Raw genomic sequence first — 11135 nt, 5'->3', positions numbered from 1 at the left:
CATGGTGATGGGGATCCCAACGGTGAGGAGGAAGGTGAAGTCGTACCTGGCGGAGACGCTACACTCCCTCATCGACAAGCTCTCCGCCGACGAGAAGCTGGACTGCGTCATCATCGTGTTCGTGGGGGAGGTGAGGGCCATAGTGAATGCCTGATACTGTAGTACTCACACACACACACACTTTTTGGGGATTTTTCCCATTTAGGTGACCTCTAGCTGATGTGCATGCACGCCTGCGTGTGTGTGTGCGTGTGTGTCTCCACAGACAGACACAGATTATGTTCACAGTGTGGTGACCGACTTGGACAAAGAGTGAGTAGCTGACCACTTCCTGTCCTCACGCACGCACACTACTTCCTGTCTCTCTGGGGACTATCTGGTGACTGTTTGTCGGTGGGACATCCGATGGGGATTACAGAGACAAGAATGGTTGACAGAATATTTTGATATTAAATGATTAAAATTGAGGATTAGTTGTGTTGCTATAATTGTGTGTGTGTGTGTCAGGTTTTCTACAGAGTTCAGCTCTGGGCTCCTGGAGGTGATCTCTCCTCCAGCCAGCTACTACCCAGACCTCAGCAACCTCAGAGAGACCTTTGGAGACTCCCGAGAAAGAGTCAAGTAAGAGCACGCACACACACACACTCACAAACACACACACTCACACACTCACACACACACACACACACACACACACACACTCACACACACACACAGTGAGGGATGGAGAGGAGGAGGAACAGGAAAGGGTGCAGACTACTTAGTATTCCACAGGCGCTCTTCAAAGTGAGCTCAAGGTCGTCTGCTCGACACCCCCCCTCTACAACGGTGACTCTGCTCTCTCTCTCCTCATCCCTCTCTCTGTTCCTATCTGTTGGTCTCTCTCTCTCTCCTTCTCCTCTGCCTTCCTTTCTAGGGACCTGTTTCAGAATGCGCTGTGAACCTGGGCTTGCCTGTGTGTTTGCATGCTCAACTGGTACAGGACTGTTGGGAGGGTAAACAGTGTTTGAACTCTGAATGGCGCGTGCTTGTTGAACATTACAGGCATTTGTGAACATTTGACTTGATTTGGAAGCTCATGAATATTCATGAGGAACCCTGTGCAGTTTTTGCTGCTTAGATGCAGTGACAAACTGGACTCGTGTGTGTGTGTGTGTGTGTAAATGTAAGCCTCTATGTTTTTGACATGGTGTGGGTGTGCACAGGCTCACTCACCCCAGAATGAAATAATAAACAGGCCTCATTATATTCCAGTTGAAGCGTCACGGCAGGAACGTCCTGTACCACCCACCACCTGGCTGAGTGACTGTGTGTGTGTGTGTGTGTGTCCCTAGAGTCAATCCTCACACCTGCCCTCAGGCAGCACCACGCACACCTGCTCCCATTAGCTGTATCTCTCTCCATCCATCCATTTCTCTCTCTCTCTCTCTCTCTCTCTCTCTCTTCTCTCTCTCTCTCTCTCTCTCTCTCTCTCTCTCTCTCTCTCTCTCTCTCTCTCTCTCCATGTCTTTTCCTCTCCATCTCTTTCCCCCTCCATCTTTCTACATCATTCTCCATCTTTCTCCATTTCTCTCTCTCTCCTTCTCTCTCTGTCTCTCTCTCTCCTTCTCTCTCTGTCTCTCTCTCTCTCTCTTTCTGCAGAGCATTGAGACCCTGCCTGCTTGCACAAGTGAGATCCTGAGTGTTCAGTGTTACGGTGATGATATTGGGGGATGATAGGGCTTTGTTAAGGTTTCTGGTGAAGGGTGTGTTCTTCTGTTCAGATGGCGGACCAAGCAGAATCTAGACTATTCCTTCCTCATGATGTACGCCGTCAGTAAAGGAGTCTACTATGTACAGGTATGTCTGACACACACAGTCACAGACATCCCTAAACCTATGTTCCCATGGCAACCTGTTGTAAAGCACACAGCAGGAGTAGGTAGTTTAGGACACACTCTCCAATACACACACACACACGCAGAGGCTTGTTACCAGGGAAACACAGGTTTTCTGGCACTTTAGAACACGCCGTACCCAATTTAGGCATGTTCTTTACATCTTAAGTGGCCAATACACCGAATGTGTGGTTGTACACTTTCATCTCTGTCCTTTCTCCTTGAGTGAATGTCTGGAGCCTGGACTCAGGTAGTCAGACACTGCATTTCTACTTTTTATTTTATTTTTTTACACTTGATATTTCTTTCTTCATTTGTCTGTCCCTCTTCTTGTATGTTTGTTTGTGTTTTTAATCCGTCTGTCTGCTGTCCCTCTCTCCGCTGTCTGTCTGAAGGGAGAGGTACCCAGTCTTATATAAACCCACTGTAGTTCAGTAGGCTCTAGGCTGTCTAGTGAGCTAGTCTACCATGTGAGACTGACTGCACTGTGGATATTAGTAGACCTGTCTCTAGTCAAGGTTAGAAACTAGCCTTGGTCTTGTGGTGCATCGTTTCTCATCCGTCCCTCCCTCTCTCTGTCTCTCTCCTGCTCTCTCTCTCTCCCTCCCTATCTCTCTCTCTCTCTCCTGCTCTCTCTCTCCTCCCCTCAGCTGGAGGATGACATTGTCGCCAAGCCAAACTACTTTGCCACCATGAAGAACTTTGCCCTGCAGCTGTCCTCTGAAGACTGGATGATCCTGGAGTTCTCTCAGCTGGGCTTCATAGGTACCTGGCTCTGCTTCGGTGTGCTCCTAAGCACACCTTGAGCCTTCCTTCCTTCTGTCCTTCCAACCTGCTATACACCTCACCCCCTCTCTCTCTCCCCTCAGGTAAGATGTTCCAGGCTCCAGATCTGAACCTGATCGTAGAGTTCATCTTCATGTTCTACAAGGAGAAGCCCATAGACTGGCTGCTGGATCACATCCTGTGGGTGAAGGTGTGCAACCCGGAGAAGGACGCGGTACGTACCCCAAACCCAGTCCAGTCCAGGTGACCCCACGTAGCTGGACACAAAGATTGACCCTGAACAACCCCCTATATCTCAATATCATTATCTCTATCTTTACCTCTCCCTCTCTCTTTCTACCTCGCTCTACCTTTCCCCCTCCCTTTTTTCTCCACTCCCCTTCTCCCTTTTCTCTACCCTCTCTCTACCCCCCCCCCCTCTTCATACAGAAACACTGTGAGAGACAGAAGTCAGGTTTGAGGGTGCGCTTCCGGCCCTCTCTGTTCCAGCATGTGGGGCTCCACTCGTCCCTGGCTGGAAAGATCCAGAAGCTCACTGTGAGTAGAACCTCACTCCACCTCACCCTCACTGTGAGTAGAACCTCACTCCACCTCACCCTCACTGTGAGTAGAACCTCACTCCACCTCACCCTCACTGTGAGTAGAACCTCACTCCACCTCACCCTCACTGTGAGTAGAACCTCACTCCACCTCACCCTCACTGTGAGTAGAACCTCACTCCACCTCACCCTCACTGTGAGTAGAACCTCACTCCACCTCACCCTCACTGTGAGTAGAACCTCACTCCACCTCACCATCACTGTGAGTAGAACCTCACTCCACCTCACCCTCACTGTGAGTAGAACCTCACTCCACCTCACCATCACTGTGAGTAGAACCTCACTCCACCTCACCCCCTTCTCACCCTCCTCTACCACCCAGCCTCTCTGCACAGAAACGCCCTCCGTCCCACCACTATCCAGCAGGGATCTCTATTCTCAGAAATCTGTGTGCATGTGTGTGATCCTCCACTTCCTGTATACTTCTTGGTATGACTCTGCAGCATGACCACATCCTGTCATGCTTACTTCCTGTTCAGGATAAGGACTTCCTGAAGCCCCTTCTCCACAAGATCCATGTGAACCCCCCAGCCGAGGTCTCCACCTCACTAAAGGTAACCCCCCTCTTATCCCCCTAAATATATATTATAATTACATTACATTTGTCAGCCAAACTGTGCCCTCGACACCAACCCAGCCCCCTCGCATTTCCACCACTCCCTGGAATATCATACAGCCATGGCTTAAAGATACTATTAAAGACAGTGTAAGGTATTAGGGAGTGTCATTTTGGGGGGAAATTTGCATTCAGGCACCCATCCTTGAGAGGTTAAAGGCGGTGTAAGTGGTGGTGGTGAGGTGTGAGGGCAGCAGGTCAGTGTGTCTGTGCTGCATGGTGGTGAGGTGTGAGGGCAGCAGGTCAGTGTGTCTGTGCTGGTCCTCCTGCAGGTGTACCAGGGCCACACCCTGGAGAAGACCTACCTGGGAGAGGATTTCTTCTGGGCCATCAACCCCACAGAGGGAGACTACATACTGCTGCGCTTCGACAGGCCTGTCAGCATCGACAGGTATGGAGGGACCGGCTCTTATTGTTGGGCTGTGTATGTGGGTGTGTGTGTGTTGGGATGCATGTGTTGTTGTGCGTAAGTGGTGTGAATGTGGGAGTCCAGCTGTCACTCTCTCTCTCTCTCTCTCTCCCACACACACACACACAGGTCCCCTGAGAGATGGTGGTAGGTGGCAGGCAGTGTATGTTTTTGTGCATGCAGGCTCTGGGAGAGTGGGAAGCTAGTGTGCCCACTCACTCGCACGCACGCACACACAGTTCCCCTTGTGATGTGGGAGCAGCCTTGGTGTGCATGACTCTCTGAGGATCAGGGTGTGCTAATGAGAATGTTCTAAAATAAGAACTCCTAGACCTCTCTTCCTGCCCAGAGAGAGGAAGGGGGAGGAGGGGGGGGGATAGAAAAACATACACATAAAAGACAGTAGGAAAAATGGATGATTGATCAGAATGAGAGTAGCGGAGAGGGATCAGGTTTGGTCTGAAGAGGAGAAGAGAAGGACTACAAGATCCCTCGTTCTATCTAGACCAGAGAGAGAGAGAGGGGGAGAGAGAGGGAGAGAGACGGAGAGAGAGAGAGGGAGAGAGAGAGGGAGAGAGAGAGGGAGAGAGAGAGGGAGAGAGAGAGGGAGAGAGAGAGAGAGAGAGAGAATCCTGGGGTGATCATGAGGTCATCTCCATGTTATCCAGTCTGACTGGGTTATCTCTCCCCAAACTGCCGGTAGACACTATTTCACTAGCATTTTAAGTGGAAGTCTATTTGGGAGACTTTTAATCTTTATTTTTGGTTAAGTGTGTGAGGGTGAATGTGGATACGTGTGTGTGTCCAACACTGGTCAGTAGACCTGGCGCTCGTGTAATGTCACAGTAAAACAGTACAGTATGTTCTTGCTGTTGTGGGAAGCGTGCCTGTGCACCGTCATGAGCGGGCCCCAGGACCTGAACATGCATTAAGCGTCCCGTTGTGTGATTGCCAGGTTCCTGTTCCGCAGCGGGAACCAGGAGCACCCGGGGGACCGCATAGAGAACACCACTGTCGAGATCCTGCCTTTCTCGGTGAGAACCCCCCCCCCACACACACACACACACACTCAGACACACACACACAGGATGGAAAATAGCACCACCCAACACACCTCAGTAGAGATGCCCTAGTGGTATAATGGAATTTAGGATTAGGGTTATTGACATACTGTGTGTCCCTCATTATTGATTGGTTATGGATCAGATCATGAATACAAGCATTTACATTTTAGTCATTTACTAGACACTCTTATCCAGAGCGACTTACAGTAAGTACAGGGACATTCCCCCCGAGGCAAGTAGGGTGAAGTGCCTTGCCCAAGGACACAACGTAATTTTTCACAGCCGGGAATCGAACCAGCAACCTTCTGATCAATTGCCCGATTCCCTAACCGCTCAGCCACCTGACTCCCCAGTCAACCAGCTCCAGTCAGTAATATTGCACCAGAGGAGAGTCGTAATGGGCATGAACACACACAGCACCAGAAACCTGTAACCCAGATTCACACACGTAACTGACATGATTCAAAACCAGCCTGCAGTATTATCTCAAATAACACAATTAACACTGTCTGTGTTGTATTTCAAGAGCTGTTTTATTTAAGAACTCTCCTTTCATCTGTTGTTTATCCTGTTTGTGTGTGTTCGTGTTTTTTAGGACAATGGACTGCAGACCAAAGTGAAATATAAGAAAACTGAAGATAATTTTTACAGAATCGGTTAGTGGACCTGGGCCATTCTTTATCCATCACCCTTACCTGTGTTATGAATCACAATGGTACAGTGTGGCTTTCCCTCTCTGTGTGTCTTTGTGTGGGTCTCTGCCTTTGTTTGGGCATGGTTTGATGTGTGTGTGTGTGTGCGCGTGTGAGAGCAGGTCAGTTCCAGAAGGGCGTGGCGGAGGGCGTTGTCGACCCCTCCTTCAACCCCGTGCTGGCGCTGCGCCTCTCCGTCCTGAAAAACTCAGCCGTCTGGGCCATCGTCAGCGAGGTCAGCCAATCACCGCCACCCGCTTGCCCCTCTAACCAATCAGAGGCACTGCGCCCTACTATCCTAAGTGCAGTTACAGTCAAAGCACCATGGTGCCAATCTATAAATGTGTAAAAAAAAGTATTGGAGGTGCGTGTGATTTGAATTCTGAGGCCGCACCTGCAGGGATCAATCAAGCGCTCCCTGAGTGGTATTCTAACCCAGGTGTGGCAGGCTGCATCTGCTCTCTGAGTCAATCCTCAGAGTCATGCTGCTCGTCTGTGTTTGGGTCTAATAACAAACTGTTTACTTTGCTCTCTCCCTGCAGATCCATATAAAGAAAATAGCAGGCTAACTGAGCGGGGGGGGGCCTACATCAATCGAGACCCCCCTCAGAGGGCTGGCGACCCTCACAGACTGACTGTGCACATGGGCCTCTGGCGCCTAGCAACCTGCATGACATCACCAGAGCCCCACCAGAGCGCCGAGAGGCTGTTTGTGGGGCTGCCTCGCAATTCTGTCTTTCACTGCCTCCCTTTTTCTCTCTATCACTCTGTCTCTCTGCTACCTCTCACTGTCTCTCTATCTCCCTCTCTCTCTTTTGTCCTCCCTCTCCCTCCCTCCCTCTCTCTCTCTTTTTTTTGTTTTATGAATGTGAAGACTACTGATCAGTGGAAGACACTGTTAATCACTCGGAGAGGGTCTGGTGTGTGCTGTCAGGACCGCTAACGCTCTGTCTCTGGAGGTGACTGCCGGGTCCTGGGAGGCTGGTTACAGACACACATCATCAGACATGCCTAATGGATCATCAGACATTAGTAATGGATGAGCAGCCACACCTAGGGATCATCTGAGCTGGTGATGTCACCCAGACACCCTGGTGTTGCAGTGCACAGTCCAGATCCAGCTCCACAGCACTCTTTCGCCTCCTCTGGACAGGCTTGGTACTGCAGCATGGCTGGAGCCATGACACTGCCCTCTGCTGGTGAGAAATGGTCATCGCCGATGAAGATACTCCTGAACTTGAAAACGAACCAGTTGCTTTGTGTTCGACCTTATTTGACTTTCCTTCTGCTCAGAAAACCAGTCATTTGTTCAGATAGTGTCTGTTTGTAGTGTCTCTCTTTCTCTCTTTTTTAAAGGGGTTTGTTACTATGGTGACAAACTGAATAGTACATAAGCAGGTTGCTCCCCCTGCATTTTATGGAGGCAGCTGTGTCTCTGCCAAACTAATTGGTGAGATCTTCTACCCAGGAGGAAGTTGGTCTAAGTCGCAGGTCTCAGATCAGCATACCATCCTTCAGTCGTTACCTTTTACTATCTGGGGCTGCTGTCAGAACGGAGTCCAAGGAAACTCCACCCTCCAAATCCCCTTAAGTTATTGCAGTGAAGGAAACCATATCTATCTCACTACTTCATGTCTCTAACAAGAAGTCAGGCATTTGACCTCCAGTGTCCTTTTATGGTTAACCAATCAGACATGGCCTTGACATGATATCGCTCACCTGGGGAAATATATATAAATAAATATATATATACTGTATATATAGACAGAATACATTATATTATTACAGCAATGACGATCTATGAAGGTGACTTAATTTATTTGAAATAAATCTTTAATTTGTACAAGGGTTAAAAAATATTTTATTTTGTAGTCTGTAAACAGTTTATTCCACAGCTGTTTGTTGGTGAATTGTTGTTTTTTCTCTCTGAATTTTGATTGATGTTTTTTAACAGAGCTGCTTGGCATCCATGTTGTCTTGCCCGCGTTAGAACAGGTGAAACAAACCCCATGTTGTCCAACACGTTGAAGTTAACTTTGAAGTGAAAGGATGTGGAGGACTTAGAAGAGAGTTGGATTGAGAATAAGCCCCTCTGCTCCTCATCCCCAATCTGGAGGATTCCCCCTGGAGGATTCCCCCTGGAGGATTCCTCCAGGGGGAATCCTCCAGGGGGAATCCCCAATCTGGAGGAATCCCCCTGGAGGATTCCCCCTGGAGGAATCCCCCTGGAGGATTCCCCCTGGAGGAATCCCCCTGGAGGATTCCCCCTGGAGGATTCCCCCTGGAGGAATCCCCCTGGAGGATTCCCCCTGGAGGATTCCCCCTGGAGGAATCCCCCTGGAGGATTCCCCCCTGAACCCAGGTGCCTTAGTGTCAGGTCCTGTCTGTAGTGTACTGTACCGACCTTTGAACTCACACCCCTGATAAACCTCCTGGAGCGGGTGGCAAAGTTCTAGCGTTCTAAATTCTAATTTAGAATTGGATTTAGGGACTGAAATCCTCTGTGTTACTCTGAGACGCTGCACCCTGTTTGCTACGCGCGCTGTGTGTAAACGTGAGATTGATGCCCTGTTTGAAACTGGAAAGGAATATGTGTATATAAGCAATTTTTGTGGAGGTGGTTTGCACTGAGTTATGTATTGCCATCTCTTTTTATGGCTGTGCTTTTACTTTCTCCATCTCCAATTTTTGAGTTCTCCCATTTTCGTGTGACATCATCATGTCATATCCAATCAGACGGCTAGTTGTGGTTGAAATGATTTTTTGACTGCTGTAGCCTACTTTTAACTGGTCTGGTTTCATAGACACAGATTGAACGTAATCTAGGATGATCGAGTGCCCTCAATTTACACTCTGTTTTTTTTTTGTCTTGAGTCAGATTGATCTTAATCTGATTCTAATCTGGGTTTAATCTGTGTCTGTGAAACCAGCCTGATGTGCCATGTTCATAGCAGAGGACTGTATGCAGGTTGAGATGTACCTGTCATCTGCATATCTCTTCTGATTGTAAATACACAGAATCATTAGCATTGTCTACTCCATCATCCATCCTCATTGATGCCTCTCCTTTAATCCACACTGTTTTCTATTGAGAGATTGTTATAAATTAATCATACCAGATATTCTGTCCTTGTGTGGAGAGTGACAGGTTTGAGTGAGGGTGTGAGAGAGAGGTACCTTTTATGAGTTGGAAGACACACTCGTTGATTTTAAATGAGGGACTTGAAAACTAGAAGTCGGCCATTAAGCACCAGGTGTGCGTTTTTGTAAACGTTTTATTTTCTTTATTTATTGTTTGATGGAAGGATTCTCCAGCCACTGTCGTGTGAGGAACGCACACGTCTTCCAATACATTAGTGGTTGAACCACACTCAACTTAAAAGTAACTTTATCATCATTCTCATCAAAATTTGAATAATTTCTTACTCAGAGGCAAGTAGAGAAAGCTACTTCTGCTTCCCCAAACATTATCTGGCTTGGCTGGAGGGAGACAAACCTATCCTGCCTTCCATACACTATTTTTTAAGACTGTTGGTTACCAGGAAAAGGGAGCTGAAGGATGTAGTCATGTGTGTCCTTCGTGATGGCGCACTGGTGAGAAGAGGAAACCAGACTTGTCATTGTTCCACTCTGTTTTCTGTTCTCTCCTTCTGCACCTCCATCAGTTCATGTGCCTTCATCACATACATATGTATGTCTGCCTCTGATTTTGACATGAATTTACATGGACATCTTTGAAATAAATGAAGATTGTTGATACAAACCATGCCCATAAATGTTGTCTCTTTCTTTTGATTTGTTTTCACTCATTAGTCACTGAAGTCACTGTTGGCCCTCGTAGAGAGATTATTTTTTATTTATCATCACTTAGTGAGACATTAAAATCCTGATCCACAAGACAAGACCGAATTTTAGAAATCCTCTTGTTTCTATGAGACTTCGCAATGCTTCGGGCACCACCTGGTGGCATATGCGATGTTCCGCTTGTTGTGAAACGGAACTACCAACCCAGAATGCAGTTCGTTTACCCAGGGCTTCTAGCGAATCAAAGATGGTGTCTTGCATAAGATTTACGTGACATTCTGGACATTTCTTCTTTAATGTGTAAGTAAGTCGAATTCTGCCTTTCATGAGAATTCGACATAATGCCTCAATACTACGAAGACAAAGAGGAGGACACTCGAGCCTGCTCCGGCATTAGAGAAGATTTCAGAGCATGTCTTCTTCGACACGACTGTGTGGTAAAGGTAGGACGCTTCCCTAAACTTTAGGCTTAAGACTGCTATAAAATCTAATGTTACTATATGTGCCATACGCCTGGATTCAATTTTCTAGTTGTCTACCTACTTGGCCATATAAATGTATGGCCAAACGTTACATTCAAGCTAACCGCAGGCGTAACTACCCGCAGGAGGGGAAGTTGCCCAGTGAATGTTTGAAGGAAGGTGCCTGCAAAGCGCTGCAAACCTCATTCTTCGAGTGCAAGAGGTCGATGGTAGGTTCACAATAACATAAGTTAACAGCCCCTGCCAGTCGAGTTAATGATCGTGCCACACCAAAGCAGTTATGTAAAGGTGTGTTTCGTAGTCTCATTATATTCCGGAGCACATTTCTTTGGGATTTACCACGATATGTTTGCTAGCATCCTTGTTCTTCAGACAAGTAACTTTGTATTGCCTCCCTCTCCTAACAGCTAGATAACAGGTCCAGGTTCAGGGGACGAAAGGGCTACTGATCTCTTCTGGTGCTGACTGATGGACTGGCTTTGCGTGGTCTCTGTGTGGCAGGAGGAAGACTGGATTTTGTAAATAGAAGTTATCTGTGATAACTTAATCCACAGTGTGCGGGTGAATACATACTACACTGATTGCAGTGACTCTGTGGTGTGTGGCCATCAAACAGCATTGTGGTGGACTGGCTCAGATGTTGTATAACCTATATGAGTGGGTTGGTTTTAATTCTCCTACTTAACTTCTGCCACAGAGTATGTCCCGAAACTAGAAAACACTGGATTTCTAATGGGGATGTTGGATGAGCCATCTGTTCTAAAATGTAATAAATGTGTGATTAAACAGACTTGGACGTATTGTTA

At 47.6% G+C, this 11135-nt stretch overlaps 2 protein-coding genes across 2 annotated transcripts; both read left to right on the top strand.

The window, feature by feature from the left end:
* Positions 1–9807, top strand: mgat4a (alpha-1,3-mannosyl-glycoprotein 4-beta-N-acetylglucosaminyltransferase A). Its single transcript, XM_067260677.1, has 13 exons — positions 1–130; positions 266–312; positions 508–621; positions 1764–1839; positions 2528–2642; positions 2747–2877; positions 3093–3200; positions 3742–3816; positions 4151–4269; positions 5243–5321; positions 5947–6007; positions 6166–6278; positions 6586–9807. Exons 1-13 carry the CDS (start codon positions 2–4, stop codon positions 6610–6612), a joined length of 1194 nt encoding a protein of 397 aa, XP_067116778.1. The 5' UTR covers position 1; the 3' UTR covers positions 6613–9807.
* Positions 9808–10102: 295 nt separating this feature from the next.
* Positions 10103–11119, top strand: coa5 (cytochrome C oxidase assembly factor 5). Its single transcript, XM_067251614.1, has 3 exons — positions 10103–10290; positions 10455–10538; positions 10737–11119. The coding sequence occupies exons 1-3, from the start codon at positions 10189–10191 to the stop codon at positions 10776–10778; spliced, it is 228 nt and encodes a 75-aa protein (XP_067107715.1). The 5' UTR covers positions 10103–10188; the 3' UTR covers positions 10779–11119.
* The last annotated feature ends 16 nt before the right edge of the window (positions 11120–11135 follow it).

This window comes from Osmerus mordax, chromosome 2, assembly GCF_038355195.1.
Source record: "Osmerus mordax isolate fOsmMor3 chromosome 2, fOsmMor3.pri, whole genome shotgun sequence".
NCBI classification, from domain to species: domain Eukaryota; kingdom Metazoa; phylum Chordata; class Actinopteri; order Osmeriformes; family Osmeridae; genus Osmerus; species Osmerus mordax.
Note: the sequence above shows the minus strand (reverse complement) of the source record. Positions and strands in the feature narration are given on the sequence as shown.

Bases quoted from the DNA above. Each gene is read 5' to 3' on its own strand.
- coa5 (XM_067251614.1), top strand. From the start codon at position 10,189: ATGCCTCAATACTACGAAGACAAAGAGGAGGACACTCGAGCCTGCTCC. The intron at 10,291-10,454 runs GTAGGACGCTTC...AACTACCCGCAG, and splicing joins GACACGACTGTGTGGTAAAG to GAGGGGAAGTTGCCCAGTGA. The intron at 10,539-10,736 runs GTAGGTTCACAA...CTCTCCTAACAG, and splicing joins TCGAGTGCAAGAGGTCGATG to CTAGATAACAGGTCCAGGTT.
- mgat4a (XM_067260677.1), top strand. From the start codon at position 2: ATGGTGATGGGGATCCCAACGGTGAGGAGGAAGGTGAAGTCGTACCTG. The intron at 3,201-3,741 runs GTGAGTAGAACC...CTTCCTGTTCAG, and splicing joins GAAAGATCCAGAAGCTCACT to GATAAGGACTTCCTGAAGCC. The intron at 6,008-6,165 runs GTTAGTGGACCT...GTGTGAGAGCAG, and splicing joins AGATAATTTTTACAGAATCG to GTCAGTTCCAGAAGGGCGTG.